The following is a 23,123-nucleotide window of genomic DNA, read 5'->3' as shown; positions in this document are numbered from 1 at the left end:
CCTTCATCTGATGACTCTTACCCCAAACCCCACTGACCTCTTCACCATTTCCTTAGCACCCCAGCCTCCTGTACACCATCACTGTTGGCAGGAACACCACCCACTTCCAGGACCCTGTCATTGTGTGTGCTTCTGCCTGGAGCATCTTTCTGTCCTTCTCTCCGGAGCCTTTAAGGCTTCATTCAAAAGTCATCTTGCTTTGGAGAACTTCCAGCCTTCCAGATAGCTCTGGGTTCCTTGGACTCTCTCTATGCCTAGGCCCCGCCTTTCACAGCACCCATCATGCCTAGGTGCGATTATTGATTTGCATGTGTTTCCTTTCTTTCAACTACACTTTCATAATTTAATTTATTTTATTTTCTGCTTTTGTTTTCTTGTAGTTCCAGTGGTAGGGATGAAACCCAGGGCCTCAAATGTGCTAGGCAAGTACTATCACTAAGGCATGTCCCTGGGCTGGAGAGATGGCTCAGTGGTTAAGAGCACTGACTGCTCTTCCAGAGGTCCTGAGTTCAATTCCCAGCAACCACATGGTGGCTCACAACCATCTGTAATGGGATCTGATGCCCTTTTCTGCTGTGTCTAAGACACTGATAGTGTACTTACATGTAATAAATAAATAAACCTTTTTAAAAAAAATACATGTCCTTATATCTAGAGTGTGCTGTTTTGAATTTTTGCTTGTCGCTGCTTTCCTTGGGAGTTTGTATGGCTAGGAGACACGTAATGGGCCTGCTGAGACCAGCACTGAGTTAAAAGGTTATGGAGTCAGCTCCATGTTTTGACCTTGGCTCTACCTTTTGTCGACTACATAGTTATAAGACTATCATAAATCTTAAATTTTGAACTTCAGAACCACCCCTACCCAGTAGGTCCTGACATGCTGCACATTCTCACCAAACACATTTAAGAACCATCAAGAACCCAGCTGACAGATGTTGGTTGCACACACCTTTAAGCCCAGCACTCAGGAGGCAGAGGCAGGTGGGTCTCTGAGTTTGAGGCAGCCTGGTTTATAGAGTGAGGACAGCCAGGGCTACACAGAGAGACCCTGTCTTTAAAAACAAACAAACGAACATACCCCATGTTGTTAATTAGATTTCTCGGCTCATGCCCGGACAAACCACACCAAACCAACACGGTTCCACGTGGAGAGGTTTAATAGAACAGGGACAGGACAGGGGTCAGGGTCAAGGGAAGAGAAGAGAAAAAGAGGGAGAGGAGGAGGGGTTTCGGTCTTTTATAGGGATAGTGACGTCACTTGCTCCCAGGTGAAGGTGGGTTTTTGAACCGAGGTCTTCTGGGAATGCTTTGGCTGTTTCCATGGCTATGGATGTGCCAGGTTCCTGTCACCTGCCATTGCTGGGGGTAGGAGCTGTCCTAATGCCAACACCCCATCTGAACGATACACCTAGTCATGTATCTAATAGTTCTGGCAATTATTATAACTCAAGTTCTGACCTTGGCAACTAAAAACAAAACAAAACAAAAAGGATCTTGCTAAGCAACCCAAGCTGGCCTTGAACTCTGTCCCCCTGTCTCAGTCTCCCCAGGACTGGGATTACAGACCATAGTCACCCTACCCAGACTATCATTCTGTTTTGAATGTAGGATCTGCCTTAGAATTGGGTGGAACTGGGAGACGTATGTTGCAGTTATAGTCTGCCTCTACATTACTTGTAAAAGCCTCATTTCTCCAGTAGCAGAGACTGGAGCAGGTCCCTCAGAGGGCTCCTCAATCTGCCCTGCTGTGGTCTTAGAGCCTGAGGAGAGATGTGGTAGGGAACGCAATGTGTGTGGCCAGCACAGACAGCTCAGTGTCCAGCAGAGGGCCCTGGCCAGACCATGGCCAACAGAATGGGAGGAAGGGCCATCTATGCCAGACGCCTGACTGGAGGCGGACCTAGCTGCCAGCCGCCTCTCTTAATTCCACGCAGCCCTTAGGTCCCTCGCCCTCACCTCTCTGAGGCAGCTGTTCCCTGCTTTTCTGGCCATGCGGTGGCTGTGGCCCCTGGCTGTCTCTCTTGTCGTGTTGGCTGTGGGGCTGAGTGGGGTCTCTGGGGCTGCCACTTTATCTTTGGGTGGTCATAGAGCCAAGGTCCAGGAGCAGCAGAGTCGACCCCGAAGAGGTACCAAGGACGAGGGGCCTAAGGAGGTACAGCACTATGTACCTGAGGAGTGGGCTGAGTACCCCAAGCCAATCCACCCTGCTGGCCTGCAGCCCACCAAGCCTTTGGTGGCCACTAGCCCCAACCCAGACGAGGATGGGGCCACTCCAGATAGTGGACAAGAGCTGAGGGCCAACCTGACCGGGACACCAAGTCAGAGGCTGCAGATTCAGAACCCCCTGTACCCGGTGACCGAGAGCTCCTACAGTGCCTATGCCGTCATGCTTCTGGCTCTGGTAGTGTTTGCTGTGGGTATTGTAGGCAATCTGTCTGTCATGTGCATTGTGTGGCACAGCTACTACCTGAAGAGTGCCTGGAACTCCATCCTTGCCAGCCTGGCTCTCTGGGATTTCCTGGTTCTCTTCTTCTGCCTCCCGGTTGTCATCTTCAATGAGATCACCAAGCAGAGGCTACTCGGGGATGTTTCTTGCCGGGCGGTGCCTTTCATGGAGGTGAGTATGTCTTTCTATAGCCCACTTGTAGGCTAATACCAGGGAATGGGTTCCAGTGTCTGCAAAGACCCTAAAAGCAGATCTGTAGGTATGTATAATCCCAGCATTTTGGGGTTCCCATTCAACTAGTTTTCTCTGTGTCATTGGGGAAGGAGACAAACCCTATCAGGGAGGGAGACAAACTCAATATTAGCTTCTGGTAGCTCTCAGGATAGCAAGTCAAGCCAGATGAATGGGCAGGTATACAAGACCACTGGCTTGGGACCAACCTGGTCTTCTGCTTTAGGAGTAGCTGCAAAGAGGACTTACCCTTTTTTTCTAGATTCTGAGCTGTCTGCCTCTGGTGAGAGGGTCGGTGGGGTCCCACTATCCTCTCTCCCTGCCAAACCCTTTCTCTTTGGACTCTCCTTTTTCTTTTACTGTGCCTCTTGCCTGCCTTGTACCCATGGCTCCTGTTTTTAACCCTTCAGTATCTTTAAATTCTAGCAATTTTCTACTAACACCCCAGGTTAACTCTGTGTTCATTCCCTGTGGATGCAAACACCAGGAAAGATTCTTCTTCCTTTCCTGACTGAAACTATCGTCACCTTCCTTCAAGGTCATCACCATTACTGTCCTTCTAAGACCTCTCTGAGAGGCAAGCTCCACTTTTGGGTACTTATAGAAACAGTAGTGTCAGCTCTGCCACTGTATTTTGCTTGACACTAGACATATCTCATCTCTTCCCCTGCTTCCTTAACTAGCAAGCATGAAGGGTTGACCAGATGGCCCTTCTAGCTGGTTTGCTCTGTAATCCTGAACACCCTTGAGTGGGGGCTTCTGTGTTAGGATAACCACATGGGTGAGAATGGCTGTGTAAACCACAGGGAGACAGCTTAATCAAATAACTGCATACATCTATTTTGTGTGAAGACGGTTCTATCAATAATAGCATAGACAGTGGCCAGCTTTCCTTTGTTCTCATTCCTTATTTCTGATGTATGAATTCTCTCTCTCTCTCTCTCTCTCTCTCTCTCTCTCTCTCTCTCTCTCTCTCTCGGCATGGTTTCCTTGTGTAGTCCTAGCTGTTCTGGAACTCATTCTGTAGACCAGGATGGCCTCAAACTCACAGAAAACCTCCTGCCTCTGCCTCCCAGGAGCTAAGACTAAAGTCATGCACCATCACATCTAGTGGGATCCTGGCTACAGGGAACTGGAAAGATAGCTTAGTGGTTAAGAGCGCTGGTTGCTCTTCTAAAGGACTAGGGGTTGGTTCCTGCACCCACATCAATGGTTCGTGTTTATCCATAGCTCCAGGCATATTCATATTATATGTACATATGCACATGCAGAAACAATCATAATATAAAAAGAAAAATAAACACGTTTAAAAATTAATAAACCTTGGTTCCAAGGTGTATAATGAGGGGAATAATGGTCTCCTCATGAGCTGGACACAGGTTCAAAGCCTCAACTAACTCTATATTAGTGATTATTTCAAGACTGGTTACTCTTCGAGGCTTAGACGTTGAAACCTTTTTCCCCCCCTGTACTCCTACCATACAGAGGCCATTTATTTGGTGGTCCATAGGTCTCCCAGCTTTAAAAAGACCCTACAATTAATTCAACATGGCCTTTGCATCTTGTTGTTTGATGGATTATCTCATTTATGCAGTTCTTTCCAGCCTTGAACTCACCAAGTGTAGACCAGGCTGGCCTCAAACTCACTGAGATCTACCTGTCTCTGCCTTCAGAGTGCTAAGATTAAAGGCATGAACCAACATGAATGACACTGGCTTTTTCATCTTACCTGTCATCTGGTACTCATTGCTTAGGTGAGCTAAGTGCTTATGTGTTTAGGTACATGAACTCTTCGTGTGTGTGTGTGTGTGTGTGTGTGTGTGTGTGTGTGTGTGTGTGTGTGTTGTTTTAGATAGGATCTCATCATCATGTAGCTTTGGCTGGCTTAGAACTTGCCATATGAACCAGGTTGGTCTCTAACTCATGGAGCTCTTCCTGCCTCTGTCTCCTGAGTTTGGGAATAAGTGTACCACTGTGCTGGGCCAACACATCGCTTTGGAATTGAACAGATTGTAGTAAAAACTGGGCTCTTTTTCCACTGCTGGCCAAGCAACCTTGGTAAGTTATTTAACCCTCCTAAACCTCAGTGTTCTCATCTAGGGTGATAATTATCTGAATGAGTTGTGGATAAACTTAAGGGCTTCACACATACTATACTTTTTTTGGGGGGGGCAAAGCATAGGCAAGCATTCTGCTGAATTATACCTCAAGCTCCCTATATTTTTAGCCTGGGATATTGAACTCAAGGCCTTGTGCGTGCTAGGTCAGTAGCCTACAATTAGTGAGCTATATTACCAGTTCTCTTTTTATTCATTTTGAGACAGGGTCTAACTAAGTTGCTCAATTGTAGTCTAGCTAGGCCTTGAAGTGTTTTTTCCTTAGCCATCCAATTAGTTGAGGTTTTGTAAACCTGAATAGCCATGTCCAGCCCCAATTTATTTATTTATTTATTTATCCTCCTCCTCCTCCTCTTTTTCTTCATATATATATATATATATATATATATATATATATATATATATGATGCAATTCAGTCTGGCTTCAAACTTGCTATATTGCTAAAGATATCCTTGAACTCAGCTTCTCAGCTTCCCCAGTGCTGGGGTGACAGGCATGAGCATCAAATCCAGTTTGTGCCCAAATCTGTCTCTCTCTCTCTCTCTTTCTCTCTCTCCCTCCCTCCCTCCCTCCCTCCCTCCTCCCCCTCCATGATCTCTCATTGACCTCCTAATCCTCCTCCTCCCTCCAGGCATGGCTTTACAGGTATGTATCACTCATTCTCTGGTTAGTTCTGATTCTTGAAGGGTTAAAATGAGCAGCATCTCGGAGCACTTAGTTTAGCCTATGGTGGCTTTTACTTGGTCATGGCTTAAGGAGAAGAGGGAAGAAGGCAGGCATACAGCAGCTCTTGCGTGTGGCTGAAAGCCTCTGCTGCTGTCCAGAACTCTCCAGTGGGGAAGAACCCCGGGATGCCCCCTTGGTAAGATTTGGAATCCTTTCTGAGCTGTAGGGGAAAATAGAGAACGCTGTTTTGCCGGAGGCTGGAGGCTGCTTCTCGGCAGGCCCAGGCTCCCCTGCCAAGAGAGGGGGTTGGGGTTCTTACAAAGGACACTTGGTGGCAGTGCAAATAAGCCCTGGATTGTGTTGCCCCAGCCAGAGAGAGGGGAGAGGGAGAGCACAACCCCCCAGTGGGAGTCGTCAGCTAGCAGCTCGCTAGCTGGTGTTTCTTGCCCTGTTGCCTTAACGGGGGTGATTTTTCTGTGTGGGGCTGGATGAACCGTGTGTAGGAATTGTGGGAGTTCAGGCCGCTCGTCAGGGGCTGCTTCCGCTATGTCGGACTGTTTAGGACAGTGCGGGCAGGGTGAAAGCAATAGGGAACAGGCCCTGGTACTTAACTCAGTGGTCTCACATGAGAAGAAGGTTCAGGAAGTAGAAAAACCTGCAAAAAAAAAAAAAAAAAAAAAAAAAATCCAAAATTTGTCCAGTCACTCTTTTTTTTCCCCCAGACAGGGTTTCTCTGTGTAGCCCCGGCTGTCCTGGAACTCACTCTGTAGACCAGGCTGGCCTCCAACTCAAAGACCCACCTGCCTCTGCTTCCTGAGTGTTGGGATTAAAGGCATGTGCCACAACTGCCTTTATTCTTTTATCGTTGGTTCATTCTTTCCCTTCCCCCTTTCTTTTCCTTCTGTCTGTTTTGACACAGGGTCTCATATATCCCAGGCTAGCCTCAAACTTTTCATATGGCCAAGGTTGGCCTTGAACTCGTGCCTCTGTCTCTCAAGTTCTGGTGTTCCGTTGTACATGCCGCCCGTCTAGGCTAAGCTCAGAGTTTCTATGTCTTTGTCCTGGTTCTTTCTTAGAGGTGACTTCCAGTGTCTGGGGGACATCAGGGTCTGTGGGAGGTAGGTCTAGCACACCCCCACTTGAGAAGTAGGAAGAAGAAGAAATGCCTACCTACCTCAGTCTCAGCATCCATCGCCCATATGGTTGTGGACAAGTCCCTTTTCCTGCCTATGCTTCTGTTTCTTCTGTATGACGGTGTGTGTTGACACTATGCAGGGGCACAACTGAGAGTTTGTGACACATACGCAGTGCTGGATGGGTAGAAAATGCGTCACCAATAGCAGTTACCATCATGACTACTATTCTCTGTTCACACGTAACTCATGTTCCTATTCAGCCTGGACCAGGATGTCATTGCTTCCGTAATTATTCAACTGAGTGCTCTCTCTTCTACATCCTTGTTCACAGGTCTCCTCCCTGGGAGTCACAACCTTCAGTCTCTGTGCTCTGGGCATAGACCGATTCCATGTGGCCACCAGCACCCTGCCCAAGGTGAGGCCCATTGAGCGATGCCAATCAATCCTGGCTAAACTGGCTGTCATCTGGGTGGGCTCCATGATGCTGGCTGTGCCTGAACTCTTGCTATGGCAGCTGGCACAAGAACCTGCTCCCACCATGGGGACAGTGGATTCATGTATCATGAAACCTTCAGCCAACCTGCCCGAGTCCCTCTATTCGCTCGTGATGACCTACCAGAATGCCCGCATGTGGTGGTATTTTGGTTGCTACTTCTGTCTGCCCATCCTCTTCACCGTCACCTGTCAGCTGGTGACATGGCGGGTACGGGGCCCACCGGGCAGGAAGCCTGAGTGTAGAGCAGGCAGACACGAGCAATGTGAGACCCAGCTCAACAGCACCGTGGTGGGCCTGACTGTGGTCTATGCCTTCTGTACGCTCCCTGAAAACGTCTGCAATATTGTGGTGGCTTACCTCTCCACTGAGCTCACTCGGCAGACCCTGGACCTCTTGGGTCTCATCAACCAGTTCTCCACGTTCTTCAAGGGCGCCATCACTCCTGTGCTCCTCCTCTGCATCTGCCGGCCACTGGGCCAGGCCTTTCTGGATTGCTGCTGCTGCTGCTGTGAGGAGTGCGGCGGGGCCTCCGACTCCTCAGCCACAGTCAGCGCGGACAGCAAGCTTAAGGCCGAAGTGTCCTCCTCCGTCTACTTCCACAAACCCAGGGAGTCGCCCCCACTCCTGCCCCTGGGCACCCCTTGCTGAGTCCATGGGGGGATGGGAGCAGATGCAGAGCAGGTGGGGGAGGGGTGCCATCCTAATCCATGACGGTCTGCTGATTCTTACACATGGTCTCACTTTGGCCTCTCTCTCATCTTGCTGATGATGGACTTGGCTCATTTTGTCAAAGTCTGGGCTTTTCAAAGCTCCATCTACAAACTATGCTGTTCTTATCCTCAGAGGGACCTGCCAGCCTTCTCCTTCCCACTTGTAGGTGGAGATCTGTCTAGGTCCTGAGAGCATCTCAATCTGGCCACCCCAGAGCCAGGGCTTGGCCTTTTGCCTGTTCTCCTGTTGGTCTTAGGATCTGACTACTAGCTGAGCCCCTCCATCATCATGAAGGATGGTGTGTTAATGAAGCTTCAACATATTTTCTCTACTTCTACTTAGAATCCTTTCCTGGACCAGGCACTTCTAGGGGGCTAACCTAACCATGCCCAGGACTCCATTTTCTAAAGTGGGTCTGTCTTAGCCCTGGATGTCTCTTCCTTTTTCCCGGAGGTGTCTCTCGCTTCTGTTCTCAGAGGTACTGCAGTTGCATTGCCTGACCCCTGGCTCCCGTTAGGTGCTTTCCTGTAGAAGGTCATTCTAGAAAAACAATAAAGTAGGTACCACAACCCTGTGCCCACGGAACTTCCTCGTCCACAAACGCTAGTGTCTTGACACGTAGCACAGCCTTTTCCCAGGCTGGGAAGTCCCCTTAGCCTGGGCTTATAGTTCTTCTGCCTTGGGGGAGGGGTTCTAAGATGTGATAGCTTTTAAGGGACAGAGAGGAGGGAAGGCTTCTGGAACCGGGCACTAAACCTTTATCCATAGCTAAACCCAACCCAGATGCCCCTGGGAAGTCAGCCCACTTGGCTCTGGAGCCCCGTCTCTGTTTGCCCTCTCCACAAAGCCCCCATTTGAGGAAATCCAGAGGCCTTCCTTTCGTGAGCCACAGGGCTTCTCAGCCTCCCTCACTCTAACAGTGGCTCTTGTTCAGCTTCTTAGAATGGACTGTTTAGCTCTTAGATGGCCCAGCTGCCTTCCCTCCACTGCCCCCACCACCACCACCATATCACCCTTCCCAGCAGGTCCTAGTAAACCCACTAGCTTCTCCTACTGGTTTCTGCCCTTAAAGTCGTTTCCCTCAGTTCTTTCCCGAGGAACTTCCGAAGACCCCCTTCTCTTTCCCACATGCCCATTGTTCTCTGAAGCCACCTTTATCTGGAGCTCAGCTCTGGGTTCCACAAAGACTCTTGCTCACCAGGCCAATCTAGAACCGTCACTAGTCTTCAAGGGCACAGGGTCATGGGCAGCCCAGCTCCATTCTTTGCTCAGTTACCCATATCCCTGCGCCATGGCCCGCCCAGTGCCCAAGTCTCCCTCCCCACCACTCAAGTCTGAACAGCCTTGTTCTCACTCCCTGGCACCCCCCACCCAGGGCCAGTGATGCTGGCCAAGAGAGGGAGGCTGTTGCTAAGTGATGGAGCTGCCATACGCACCCTTTGTGCTGGAGAATGACACCCACCCATTTCTCGGCAGACCTGTTGCTACAGTGACCGAAGTCTCCAGCTTTGTGTTTAGAAACTTTGAGTGTGTGGGTAGTTGAATGGGGGCAAAGGTGAGCCCATGTCTCTGAGCAGAACCAGCTAGGATGTGCTTTCTTCTCTCCTCCCTCCACCATAGTCCTGCACACACCAATAGCTCCTAAGGGAGGAAGAAATGGACCGGGTGATTTGAGGTGAAGTCAGGGGCAGGGAGAGGATTGAGGGTGGAAGGCTAGGGGGTGGAGTGTGGGGGTGGGTTCAGCATCCTGTTTGGTAGCCTCTTCCACAAAGGGCACGCTCTGGACCTCCCTCCTGCCTGCTGGCTGGCCCAGAGCTGCAGGGGGTGGGGAGATGGTGGCTCCTAGACCCTATCCGGTTGCCACCTTCCAAGTCTGCCAATGGTTTGCAAAGCTAATCAGCGGGCCAGCCAGTCTTGGGAAAGAGCCACTCTCCCTCCAGCCCGAGCCAGCTAAGGAACAATGTGGGATTTGTTGTTCAGGGGTCCCAGGCTTTAGGGGGTGGGGCTTGTTGCTCAAGGGTGGGCATCGGATTTGAACTGTGATGCTCGGAAAGAGATGATGACATCTACAGCCGGGAAGCAGTCCTCAGAGCCTGACGCCAGGGGTGAGGCATCCCCTGACATCATGGTTATCTTTGCTCTATCCTTTACCCCAGGGCCTGAGTCTACCTGTTTTAAGCTCAGCCTCAGCTTCTCACTCTGGGAAACAGAACCATCTCTCCTTCACAGAGGTCTATGGTCATTAAAGGAGGCCAGGTACATCCTATGCTGGAGCTGGAAGCTCAGTGGTAGACTGCTTGCCTAGAATGTTCAGAGTCCTGGGATCCACCTCCATTTAAAAGGGGATTGGGAGATGGTGTGTTAAGCATCCGTTAGACTGCAAGCCTCGGTGCCTTTTGGGATTCAGATCTCTAGTAATACGGAGTAGACTTACCAGGTGTTTTTAAATACTTATTTTTGCCATTTTAAAATTGTGTATAGAGTATGTGCACATAGGTCCAGTACCCACGGAGGTTAGAAGTCACCTGACACATGTCCTGGGAACCAAACCCGTGTCCTCTGTGAGAGTAATACATGCTCTTAAACTCCGAGCCACCTCTCCAGCCCCTGGGCCAGGTATTAACTCATCCATCCACTTTTGCCCTCAGAGGACCCAACCATGACAGTTTATTACCTCTACTCAAGAACAGGTTATTTAGGCCCCACTGCATACCTGTTGTATGAACTCACTGTGCAGGGCAGTGTTTTTGCATGTAGTGTTACCAGCTCACCCTTTCTCATCAAATGGCATCTGGAGAACAAAGGACCCAAGAGGCAGCTCAGTGCTGAAATGTCCCAGTGTTTGAGAACATCGGTCCTCTCTCGGATACAGGCATAGGAGCACATTGACTGCCTTGAAGCAGGCAAAAGACAAGAGCCTGGGACTATCACCCTTCTTAACTAAGAGTCACATCTAATACTTCCTAAGGGGTTGGAAAGCTCCTGGGAATCAGCTGGTGGCAAACTCCATCCAATTTTTCCCCAAACCCCTTCCCCTCACTCTCCACGAAATCAATGGAAGCCAGGACCAGGTCTACTGCACACTAGATCAGCGCTCTATCATTGAGCTTAATTTCCTGATCCTTTCTTCAAATCCCCCCAGCGATAGATCCTCCCCAGGGCTGGATATATTCATGGCTGGATAGTGGCCTCGCCCAAATCCTCTCACAGACCAAGGACAAACTTGGCTGTTCCTTCCTGCACATGCAGGGTAAAGAGATTGGGTACTCTACTCAGGATATTCCAGTCTCTGTTTCCAGACAATGAGAAGGCAGAACAGGGAGTCGGGGAGGGGGATCCAAGAGATTGGGGGGGGGCAGTCAGTATAAAACTAAATATGGTTGGATTCACAGAGTCAGGGAGGACCCACAGCGACTGAGGCTGTGAACTCCAGCTAGACAAACGGTAGAAATTATAGTCACTGAGTAACTGTTGGGCCCTTTCCAAGAGACTGATGGTATGGACAGAAAGGAGACACTGCAGGCCCAGTATACCCCCCAGGACATTTGATTTCTTCCTGGTGGGGTCTGGAAGAGAGAAGATGGAGAGCTCTGGTTCTGGTCCCACGTTTTCTCTGTGGGAACAAGCAGACGTGGACTGGAGAGCGGCCATGGGAGGAGTGCTTATGCCACAGGAAAGGCCCAGGTCTGGGCAGCTCTTCTAACAGACCTGCTTAGTGCCACTCGGCAGTTGATGATGTACAGGAGAATGAAGAGAATGCAGGGGGCAAGCAGGGCCCAGACACACGCGTGAGAAGCTGTTTTGTGACAGGCCATGGTGTTTTCAGCAAGTGGAAGTATGTGTTCTCTGTGGGCGTGGCACCCTGTGCGTGTGTAGGGTCTTCTGGTCAGCCGCATCCGTGGAAAACAACTGGCATCATACACACCCCCCAACACAAAATTGGTAATTTATTGTTGTTATTATTAGGAGGCAAAAAAAAAAAAGGACAGTTACAAGGATCTTTTTTTCTAAACAGAGGTTAAATATGAGCTGAAAAGTGTAAAAAGGAAGAGGGACATCACTTTACAAATTATTAAATTAAACAAATAAACCAACAAAACCAGAGAACCAACACCCCCCCCCCCCATGCTGAGTTCTCTCCTTGTACAACCCTGTGAAATGAGAACAGAAAATAGGATGGGCCGTGGAGCTGGGGACCCTGGGTAGAGGCAGGCCCTGGGGCCAGGAATGGTAGGGTAGGGATTATTGGGGTGGTGTGGACCCTGCTCCTCACACTTAGACCTGGTTGTACCTGGTGGCCCTATCAAGGCTGGGGACAGAAAAGGAGGCTCCTGATGGCCTGTGTATTTAGGCTTTCCACTGAGAGACAAAGATGCTTTACAGGACATGGGGACAACTAACGGTGGCCAGGCTGGTGCCTGCCCTATATGCCAGCCTCCACTCTTTTGCAATGAATTTATCCCACGTGGATCCTGTATCTCTTTCTGTCTGTCCCAGTTGGCCCCTGCAGCATCAAATGGTTGATCTTAGTCTTCGCTTAAATTAAAAAATTAAAATATATATACATATATATACTGTACACACAGGACAATAACTGTTGAAAAGGAAAGGGAGGGTGGGACAGAGAGTGAGGGTGGGGCTTGCGGGGCCAGGGCTGTTGGGGGGGAGGGGAGCGGGTGGGGTAACTGAAGGGAGAGGTTAGGCGACCAGACTTGGGGAGAGGGCAATTATTTTACAATAAAAACAGGAGTTGAAACCTCAGCAGAACAGGGCTCTAGGAGCCCCAGAGGGCCCCCCCACACTGGGTGAGGAGGAGTGGGCTTAGGGGGAGACGACGGGGTGGGCGGGGAGCTCGGCTTCAGGTTAGGTGACTGTGGTCCCTGGTCAGAAGAAGAGCCACAGTCTCAGCTTCTCCGTGACTTTGAGTGTTGAATAAGCCACTGTAGGGTGATGTCTGAGGGGAAGACAAGGGAGAAAGTTGTAAGGCCTCCCTGTGTGAGAAGGCCTAGGAGGTTCCTGTAACTTCGGCCAGGATCAAGCCCCCCCTAACACCTAACAGGTGTGACCCCCACCCTAACAGCTCCAAGCCAGTGATGGAAAAGACACAAAGCCAAAGCAAGCAAGGGAGGGCCTGGAATACTGGTCTAGCCAATCTCAGAAGTGAAAGAGGGGCAGGGCTGGGGTAGTACTCAGAATTCTGGCCTCCTAGCTGCCTGCTTCACCCAAGGGCAAAGTGGCGGGAAGGGCTTTCCAACAGATACTACATCAGAAGTGCACAGCTACTTCCGGGAGAGCACCAGCGACTTCCAAAGCTACGCACCTATGTTGTCCTTCTCCTTGCAGGAGATGGAGTAGCAGCAGATCTCTCTGTCCTGGATAGCTGACAGATTCCTGCGGGAAGACCAGGGAGGAGTCTGCGGAGGCTGGAGCAGTTAAGGGGTACCAGCCAGGGGAGGGCAGGGTGTTTTTCTTAGTAAAAGGGCTACAAGAGGAGGGCGAGGCTCCTTGGAAAAGATGTGTTCTGCTGCCACCATGTGGTCAACACTGAGAATAGCTACAAGCCCAGCCCAGAAGCATTCGGCAGCTGGGGAATTTGGGGAGCTGAAGCACACAAAGAAAGGCCCCTCAGCTCACATTTTCTCGATTAACTCCTTCTCATCTAGCGCTCCGACGAGGTCTCGCTTGTTACCGAGGACTAAGACCTATACAGGAGGGAAGCCGAGGACAGTTAGGGCAAGGGTCCTCCCACTGCATGGAGCTCCCTCTCCCACCCGCTCCATCTCCAGCTGACCGGGATGCCTTGCAGCTGTGGCTTGTCTAGCAGGTTGTGAAGTTCATTCTTGGAGGCCTCGATCTTCTCCTGGTCTGCAGCATCCACCATATACCTGGGGAAGGCAGGCAGGGACAGCATGTGGGCACCATGAGTTGAGGCAGGCAGGAAGAGGAGCTGCTGAGGGGAAGAAGGCCTCCAGTTCCAGCCTGGTCACCTCTGGAGAAATGGAACACCCTGGTCTGACACAGGCGGGAAGCACTGTAGGTTCCTGTCGTCCGTGAAACCGAGGCCTGTATGATTAGCTGGGACCCAGGCTCAAAGGGACACATTTGCACTCTCATGGAAAGCCTAGAAAGGGCCAGAAGGGAGACAGGAAAGAGTTCCCTCCCAAGGGACAGGGTACAAAGATATTTTCTTCTTTCTTTTCTTTTCTTTTCTTTTTTTTTTTTTTTTTTTTTTTTTTTTTTGAGTAGCCCTGGCTGTCTTAGTACTCACTATGTAGATCAGGCTAGCCTCCAACTCAGGACTACCTCTGCCTCTTGAGTGCTAGGATTAAAGTATGCACCACCTTCCACCTCCTGGCTCCATAGCTTGTTTAAAACCCAGGTTTAAGCCGGTCAGGAGGCTGAGACAGGTGGATCTCTGTGAGTTCAAGGTCTACAGAGCGAGTTCCAAGACAGCCAGGGCTGCACAGAAAAACAAAATATGTATTTAAAAAAATTCCCAAAAAATAAAAATTAGGTTTAAACTGGGCATGGTATGTATGCATTTAATCTTAGCACTTGAGAGGCAGAAGTCTGTGAGTTAGAGGCCAGCCTGGTCTATATAGTGAGATCCAGACCAGGGAGGTCTACACAGTTAGATCCTGTCTCAAAAAAACAAAAAGACAAAACATAGTTTATTCTACTAAGAAAACTAAACCGGGCATACTTTTTTTTTTTTTAAATTTGGGAAGGAATCACTTAAACCACCCAAAATTCAAAACATAGTGATTTGGGTTGGGGACACTGCCACTAACTTTGTAATTGGGTGCTATGGTTCCGGGTGTGTGTGCATTCTCAAATCATAAAAGCAGGCCATGTCCAGGCACCAGGCATTAACCAGAGACCACATGAGTGGTTCTGCATCAGGTCTGATAGCTTTTAGGCAGGAGGGTGGGACAGTCTACTCACACAATAGCGCTCACTCCTCTGCAGTAGCGTTCCCACATGCTTCGGAAGCGGGGCTGTCCCCCAATGTCCCAGAGCTGAGTGAGAAGAAGGTGGGGAGAAGGTGGCCTCAGGGGCAGGCAGACAACTGAAAGCCACTGGGTTCCCAGCTTCCTTTCTGCAGTCTACCCAACCCCAAGGGTGACCGATTCTTCTCCCCTCCTGGTTTCCCTCTCTCCCCTCTCCCATGCATATCTTCCCTCCCCTTTCCCAGTTCTTTGGCAACAGAATGCCATTCTTCCCTCCCCTGGCTGGCACGTCCCAGGTGCCTCAGTTGCTCTCCCAAACAAATGTGGTCCTCAGCATGCCCCTGCCTCACCTTGATGGTCACATTCCCTTTGGTGATTTTGCGCATGTTGAAACCCACAGTGGGGATCATGTCCTCATTGAACTGTCCTGACTAAAGAGAAGAGCCGGAAATGGGTAAGATGGAGACACCATTAGGAATCACACGTGCCCTCTCACACCATTAGGAATCACACGTGCCCTCCCTGGTGGGTCAGAGCAAGAGGCTGCAGGGTGATTTATCAGTCACCTCACATTTTCTCAGGGGAGGTGTCTCTTGAATGTCTTCTGCTTTCAGAGGGAATGGGTGTCTAGGCAGGGAGAATGCTATTCCCAAGCAGCTCTTGTTAAAAGAAGTCCCCTTTACTTAGTCCCCACTTGAGTTAAGGGAATACATTACTTCTCAGGAAAAGAGGCTCATCACAAGAGATGCGGCAAAGTAAGCGAGTATTATCAAACTAGTAGTAAATTGTTTTTTAAACATGAGGAGGAGCTGGGCGTGGTAGCACACACCTTTAATCCCAGCACTGGAAAGGCAGAGGCAGGTGGATGTCTGAGTTTGAGGCCAGTCTGGTCTACATAGGAAGATCTAGGACAGCCTGGGCTACGTAAATAGACCATGTCTGGAGATGTGGGTTGGGATTAAATTTACCACTCACAAAATACATATTATTCATCTGTGGTACTCTACCATGGATAATCCAGTCTCTATTATTTACCTATTTATGTGTCTCCTTGCAGGGTCAAGGAGCCTGGTCTATAGTAACAGCATTAATGTGTGTAGAATAAGGGACAGGTTGGAGAGGGCTGATGTTACCTGTATGCCGAAGGTGACAGTCATGTGACTTTACCTGGTCTTTTTGTCTCCTACCAGGGAGTAGACTAATCGGCTTGAGTCCCATACAGAGGCCAAGGAGCAGATGAGCAGCTGTCAGTCAGTGCCTGGAAGCCTCAGAGGAGTGCTCCAGGTCTACTGATGACTGTACCACTGCCCTGCATCTGAAGGAAGCACCCACTGTCCAGTGATAAGTTATAGCAGGGGTTCCTCATCTAGAACCTGGATCTTGGAGATCCTCTGAGCACACTGAACGTACAGTCATCCACAGGGGTTGGTCCAGGGTCTGCCTCGCAGTCTCTTAAGGAGATGGCATATGTAGTGTTCTACAGGGGTACTGACATTCTCCTGAAACCCCAGCATTCAGGTAGAGTGGGAAGAATTAAGAGTTCAAGGCCAGCCTCAGCTAAATAGTAAGTTTGAGGTCAGCCTAGGTTACATAAAATTCCATCTCAAAAAGAAAAACAAACAAATAAAAAAACAGCCAGCACACATCTTACCATATACTTTGATTTTATATTTATTTATTTACTTTGTGTGTGTGTGCATGCACAAATGCATACATGCCACAGCATGGCCATGGAGGTCAGAGGACGACTCTTGGGAGTTGGTTCTCTTCCACAGTCTTTGTGGAGTCCTGGAATTGAATTCAGGTTCTGTTGCCAGACTACCTTAGGGATAACTGAGCCACAGTACTCTGAAAGTGCCTGATCTTGTCTGATCTCATAAGCTAAGCCAAGGCTGGGCCCGTTTAGTACTGGGATGGGAAGTAACTCCTATGCTCAAGTGATACTCCTTCAGGACCCTAGACCAGCCGGGACTATAGGGCTCCTGGAATTATGACTATGGCTCACGAGTGCTTGGGCGTGGCTCTCATGCTGTGTGAGATTGTCACTGTGATTTGGGAACTGGAAGACCCATAAGCGCCCAAATACATGACAGACAGTACAGCCTAGAAGACCATGACCCTGATAAGAGGGATGCTAGGAGACTCAGACAGCCAGGCCCCCCAACACCCAGTTCCTGCTCATTGGGAATTGGAGCTAAGCTGTAATCAGGTTATGATTTAATTTTCCTGCTAATGACTCGAATTCTTCCTGTAAGGATGGAAGCAACTTTACGTCACGTAACCCAACCTTTTGTCTTAGACTTGAATCTATTCTAGAACATACCCCAAGCTGGCTTCAAACTGGCTTGTAGTCAGAGATGACCCTGAACTTCGTATGCTTGTCTTCACCTCCTTGGGGCAAAGACTACAGGCGTGTGCCTCTGTGTCTGGTTTTATGTGGTGCTGGGGATTAAACTCAAGGCTTTGTGCATGTTAGGCAAGCCCTCTGTCAACTAAGCTACATCCCTAGCTCCTCCATTTACTATTATTATTACTATTATTATTTTATTATATGAAGTAATCAAAACTGGCCTTCAACTCCCAATCCTCCTGCCTCAGACCCTAAATGGCTAGGACTAAAGGTGTGCATCATTGTGCTAGGCTTCTGCTCCCTCTCATTTTAGGTCAAATGATCAGAAAATTCTTTATGACTCTAAAATGCATCTTCCTATAACGTGCCCACTGGCTTGTTAGTCTTTTTGGGTACCACAAGACCCATCTAATAGTGACAGCCTTTATTTTAAGATATTTGAAATGACCCCATTGATGGGCATGACCACTCATGCCTACAGGATGACAGTTCAAGACCAGGCTCTGTCTCAAAGGAGAAAGAAAATAATAATAATAATAATAATAAAAAAGTCTTTTTGCTTCTCTTGGGCAAAACTATTATCTCCACATTTCTAGTAAAACAGCTCTTTCAGAGCTCAGAGAGTTTGTTTCTCAGACATACTGTAGTGACTAGTTACATTCTTTCTAGTCCACATTAACCTGCTAAGCATCTGAGCTCACTAACTCAATTCCCATTCTCAGCCACATCTCATGGGGGTGGGGGTGGGGACAAGGATTTTTCTCTGTTTGCTCAGACAAACAGAAGCCAAGTTAAGAGCAAAGGCAATGGGGGAATGGGCACAGAGCCCAGGGGTCCCGAATCTTTTTGTGACTGTAGGGGGGTGGCAGAATGTCTGTGGGGGCTCTGATGGGTCTGAGAAGTCTGGAGTTACCCAGCTGCTGGAATTCCCTGCACCCTCCTAGGTTTTACCTGTTAGGGTTTCTATAGAAAAAGAAAATGCAGCTTGTTTTTTCAGTGGTAAATTTAGCATCAAAAAGGGAGAATGGAACAAGCCCGGAGAGTAGGAAATGTTGAATATCAAATAAAACTGGTTTGTCTTTTTTGCTTTGTTGTTTTGTTATTGTTTTTTATATTTCTGAAACAAAGTCTCTCTCTATGACCCAGGTGGCTCTCAAACTTGGGATCCTGCCTAGGCATCCAGAATGCTGGCCCTCCACGCATGTGCTATTTATTAGTTTCAAAGAACCTGACTCTGGCAGGAGAATTCGAGATTTGACTTCTGTCCCTGACCTGTCCGAGCCTTCCACTCTCTGAGAAGATGCTGGTCTTGAAGAATAGGTCCAGGTCAGGAAGTTGAACCCACCTAGGTTTCTGTACACCGCTATACAGAAGCATGGCTTTACTAACACTCCATCCTTAGGGATGGGAGGTAATATCTTGGCGGCACCCAAGTAGCTAGTTTCTACTTCTGAAACAGACCAGAAGCATCTCCCAGACCCAAATGCGGCAAACCAAGTCACCTAGGTCTACAGAGACAGGTGGAAATCCAGGCGTTGATTTCCTGCTCTGAGAGCCCAAGAGGCAAGTCAACACCAAGCCTAACCAGGGTGTTTGGTCCTAGGGACACAGCATGGCAGACAGGAACCACATGTGTCCTAAACCTCAGCAGAAGCCCTGTGGAATTAGAAGGGTCACCGGGTAGAGGAGGGTACAGAGGTCAATAGCCAAGCAGATATAGGGGAGTGAGAAAACCTATGCCTGATCATGTAGCCAGTAAGTCCCAAACCTGTAGCCCCTCTGAAGGGACCTCTGCAGGGACAACTGAGCCCTGTGGGGCTTCAAGGTTGGGCAACAATACAATACAGCCAAGTGGTACTGAAGCTGGTGCCTACACATCTTTGCGGACCTGAACATCAGCTTTTTAAAAACTTGTATCTGGGTAATTCACAGTCCTTGGAAAACCCCTTTGGGAACAGGGTTAGGTTCTGGGGAAAAACTATGTCCCTGTCCCAAGCCTTACTGGGTCCCATAAGCCCAGTCTTGCCTAGCTTGGAAATACAGGCTGCAGCCATTACTGCAGCTCAGCTCACACCCAGGGAGCTCATCTTCCCCTTTTTTAAAGAGAAAATTTAACTCCTTCTTCACCACTCCTCTGGAACAGACCTACAACTGCAACCCGCCCACCCCCCACCCCAAGTCCTGACTCTCCAAAGCCCTCGGAGCTGCTCTCTCCCCTGTCCCCAGGTGGATGGCGCTTCTCCAGCTCATCCTCTCGGGTCCACAGTACCTACTCCTGCAACTTCTGAGCCAAGTGGAGTCTCCCAACTCCCTTTCTGGTACCACGCTTTTTGGACCCCAACGCTACCGCAGGTCTGGGACAGGTTCCGGGGAGGAGTCTGGGCTAGAGCCAGGACCTCAGCTGACTCTCTGCCTCTAGGGATACCTCCCCCCCACCCCTGCCCAAAAGGGCTGGGGCTTCTGCGAGGGGAGGCAGAGCCCTCGGGGTGGGGCTGGGCTGGTAGGGCACCCTGGCAACACGCTCGGGCCGCGCGTCCCGTGACCCTCCACGCGCGGAGCGGGGAGGTCCGGGCACTTTCGCCCCGTCATGCCCCCTTTGCGCCCGCCTCGGGGGCCTGTCAGCCTGCGGTGGGTTTCCGGTGCCAAGAGACCTCTCAGTGTCGCCAGCTCCGGAACGCAAGCTCGGTCCTCATCGTCCTTGCTACCCCGCCCCCAGCCCTGACAACCCGGACCAGGCCGGAGAACGGGTGGCACGCTAGCCCGTCCCCCAAGAACCGTGCTAGGCCCTAAGCGCCCGGAGCCGGATCATCCCAACCCGGAACCCCGCGGTGCCCGGCCACGCCAGGCGGCGACTCCTGCCGCCTAGGGCGCGGCGCGGGCGACACATCTGCCCTCATACCGCGATCACGTTGACGAAGGTGGTCTTGCCCGAGTATTGCAGCCCCACTAGCGTGAGCTCCATCTCCTCCTTCCAGAACAGGGCCTTGAACCAGTCCAGCAGCTTGTTGAACAAAGCGATCATGGTCGCTGCCGCCGGCCGCGCCCGGTGCCGGGTCCCCGCCGCCCTCGCTGCCCTCGCGCTGCGGCCCGGAGCGGCCCCTCCCCGGTGCGGCCGGGTCCCGCGGCTCGGTGCGGGCGGAGGCTGGAGCGCGGCGGCCGACGACGCGCTGCCCGCGGATCCGCTCGCCGATGGGTGTGGCCACGGCGCCTCCACCTCCCCCGCCGCCGCCGCCGCCCTCCAGCGGGCCGGGCCGCGTCCTGCTCGCACCCGAGCGCGCTCCAGTCTCGCGCGCGGCCCCGGGCCAGCGCCCGCGGGCGGGGCGGCGGGGACCCGCGGCGGCCGGGAGGAGCGCGACGGCGCGCTTGCGGAGAAAGCTGTAATTTTATTTTTCCTGATGCCCTCGTTTGCCCCGCCCTGACTGCACCGCTTTCTGGCTTGAAGAATGGTCGGAGTCCCGATTAAGCTAGGGTATTTCCAGGCTGCCGAACCGTGGCGTGAAGATTTCCAAGAAAGGGAGAGGACGTGTGGTTTTGCTCCCTGAACCCTCGCGTCTGAGCATCCCTGGGTACCGAATTCCATCCCCTGAAATGCCATGAAGAGTAACAGCCGGATTTAGAGCCCTGAATACTCCATCTTGTTTTGTTAACCACAGTTTGCCAGGCTACTTGTTTGGGAAGCCCAAAGTGAGATCGACATTTGAACTTGGTGCTCGTCTTTACCCAGTCTTGTCACCGGAAAGAAACAGGCAAAATCAGGGCAGGGGATTCCCTGTGAGGAACGTCGGTAGCCAAGGGAAAATGTATGCTATTTTGATACAAAGTTTTTGATAGTGGGTGGTGGAGAGGCTGCCAAGATGTCCCCATCCTCCCTTGCAGGAGATATCAGCTCAGTAAACTGGCTGTCCCTTCCTGGTCCCCAGGATCCGTGGGCAGCTGGGCTCTTTCTACAATGATCCCACCATTCTCTCCTTGGGGGTCGGTTTTTAAGTGTACTCACCCGGAGGCTGTGATGAACTGTTCACATCAACTGTATGAATTAAACCCACTCAAGACTTAGACGACCCCCGACATCTGCATCAGCTTATTGTTCTGACTTAATAACATCTGTCTAACCTCAGCCCTTTATAAGTTCTTCTCTTTCTCTGAAGGTACATGCTATAGTATGAAATTTTTAAATTAAAATCTAAGTTATGCAAAGTATTAGATTTCATTGCTCTACATTTCTGTGTCTTCCCCCCTTCCCCGCAGATGCATATACTGAAATCCCAACTCTCAAAGTGATGACCATATCAGGTGACTAGGTTATGAGTGTGGAGGCCTCCTAAGATTAACACCCTTATATAAGGAGAGAACAAGAGAGTGCCCTGAGTCTATACCCCTCCCATCCTGAGGCTACAAAGAGAAGACTGTACTCTATTAGTCAAAAAAGTGACTCCTAACCAGACCCCGAGTCTCCTGGCACCATGAGTGATGGTATTTTTATCTTTCAAGCCACAGACAACAAATTTGTTGCTTATAAGTTACTCAGTGTGTGGTGCTTTCTTACACCACCCTGAACATGGTGGTGCCTCTGTGTCTAGCTTCCTTCCTATGGTTTTATTTTGTCACCTGTCCTTAGAAATACTGGAAAAGAATGTATCTCCAGGGGTCAGGATCTAGCAGCCCATTCCTTCTCCGGAGAGCCCTAGAGGCCTAAACTGATAGAAGAATTAGTTGACCATCCAAGAGGTTATTTATTTATTATGCTTTTCCAGAGCCTGTGCCCTCTAGAACAGGGTTGGGGTGACTGTATAGGGAGGGTGCCCATAGGGCTGTGCAATTGCTCCCTTGCTCCCTTCTAGACAGGCTCTGAGCTCATGGTAGCATCAGGTACTTTAGAAGCCTACCTTGGGCAGTGCAGACCTTTTAGGGGACTTCGAAATGTGCAAGCCACCACCCCAAGACTAAAGAAGCAGAGCGCCTACTCAGCTCAGGTAGAGCATTAAGACTGTTAACTTCATCCGTGGCATCACATTACTTTCTTTTGTTTAGTTTCTTTTTGTTCGCTTGCTTTTGAGATAGGCTCTCATATAGCCAAGGACAGTCCAGAGCTCCTGATTCTCCTCTTTACTGCACAGGTGTGGATCACAGGCTTCTCATACTGTGCCCAGAGGCACTGCATGCTCTTCAGAGAGATGCCAGGAAGCACGAGGGCGGTCCCTCCTGCAGCTCCTTGGGGTTTTCACGGAAGACTTGTGTCACTCAGCAATCCAGGAGCGGAGGACCAAACAGTAGAAACAGTTTTCTGTCTTTCTCTCCTGCAGGCAGCCCAAACTGGATCAAGGGAAGACTCAGGATTTGTCTGGCTTTCTGGGGTACATAGTTCATCCCTGAGATAGATCGTGGGTTCCCTGGAAATTGTGTTGAAGAGATGAGGGTGAGGGCTGAAGGTCTTAGCCCCACGCTGCTTAGAGCAACAACAGCCCAGCCTGCTTCTGGAACCCGGTAAGCAATCTAGGTGGGCTCTGCAAAGTACAAGCCAGGGGAGGTATGGCAGGTAGGTTTTCTTGAACTAGACACAGTTCTTTGCCTCTTCTCTTTCTTTGATACTTCATGAGTACCCAGAGGATGCTCTGAAGTCACAGAAGCAAAGCAGAGAGTGCTGGGTTTTCTCCAGAGACTGGTTGGGCGCAGATGACAGGAAGGAAGCCATATAGAGGCAGAGGCAGCCCCCATGTCCTCCAGAGCACTCAGATTGCTTTTTTTTTTTTTTTTTTTTTAAAGAAGATCTTGCTATGTTGTCCTGGTGCTTAAAATGTAGATCTAGCTGGCCTCAAATTTGCAGCACATAGACTGCTTCTCCTACTGAGTGCTGGGATGATATCATCATACCAGGGCCAATCAAGACCTTTATTCTCTTCTGAGCGGGTCATCTAGCGCTCACGGGTGAGTGGGGGGGGCAGTCTATGTTGGATAGAGAGGATTTGACTAAGGTCAGGCCAGGATTTTCCCTGCGCTTGCATCTGGCTTGTGTGGGGGC

General features: G+C 50.2%; 2 protein-coding genes across 2 annotated transcripts; one reads left to right on the top strand and one right to left on the bottom strand.

Moving 5' to 3' along the window:
* Positions 1-1,975: 1,975 nt before the first annotated feature.
* On the top strand, positions 1,976-7,741 carry GPR37L1 (G protein-coupled receptor 37 like 1; the record flags this gene model as incomplete). The annotated part of the gene is made up of 2 exons (XM_080917727.1): positions 1,976-2,617; positions 6,929-7,741. The coding sequence occupies exons 1-2, from the start codon at positions 1,991-1,993 to the stop codon at positions 7,739-7,741; spliced, it is 1,440 nt and encodes a 479-aa protein (XP_080773853.1). The 5' UTR covers positions 1,976-1,990.
* A 3,992-nt stretch (positions 7,742-11,733) lies between these two features.
* On the bottom strand, positions 11,734-20,275 carry ARL8A (ARF like GTPase 8A). The gene is made up of 7 exons (XM_080918325.1): positions 20,004-20,275; positions 15,105-15,185; positions 14,750-14,823; positions 13,596-13,689; positions 13,439-13,506; positions 13,125-13,195; positions 11,734-12,758 (listed from the first exon to the last, which is right to left on the bottom strand). The coding sequence occupies exons 1-7, from the start codon at positions 20,124-20,126 to the stop codon at positions 12,709-12,711; spliced, it is 561 nt and encodes a 186-aa protein (XP_080774451.1). The 5' UTR covers positions 20,127-20,275; the 3' UTR covers positions 11,734-12,708.
* Positions 20,276-23,123: the final 2,848 nt, after the last annotated feature.

This window comes from Micromys minutus (genome assembly GCF_963924665.1).
Source record: "Micromys minutus genome assembly, chromosome: 6".
NCBI classification, from domain to species: domain Eukaryota; kingdom Metazoa; phylum Chordata; class Mammalia; order Rodentia; family Muridae; genus Micromys; species Micromys minutus.
The sequence above is the reverse complement of the archived record's forward strand: the minus strand, read 5'-3'. Positions and strand labels throughout refer to the sequence as shown.

Bases quoted from the DNA above. Each gene is read 5' to 3' on its own strand.
- ARL8A (XM_080918325.1), bottom strand. From the start codon at position 20,126: ATGATCGCTTTGTTCAACAAGCTGCTGGACTGGTTCAAGGCCCTGTTC. The intron at 13,507-13,595 runs GTCAGCTGGAGA...CCTCCTGTATAG, and splicing joins CACAGCTGCAAGGCATCCCG to GTCTTAGTCCTCGGTAACAA. The intron at 13,196-13,438 runs GTGAGCTGAGGG...GTCTTCCCGCAG, and splicing joins AAGGAGTTAATCGAGAAAAT to GAATCTGTCAGCTATCCAGG.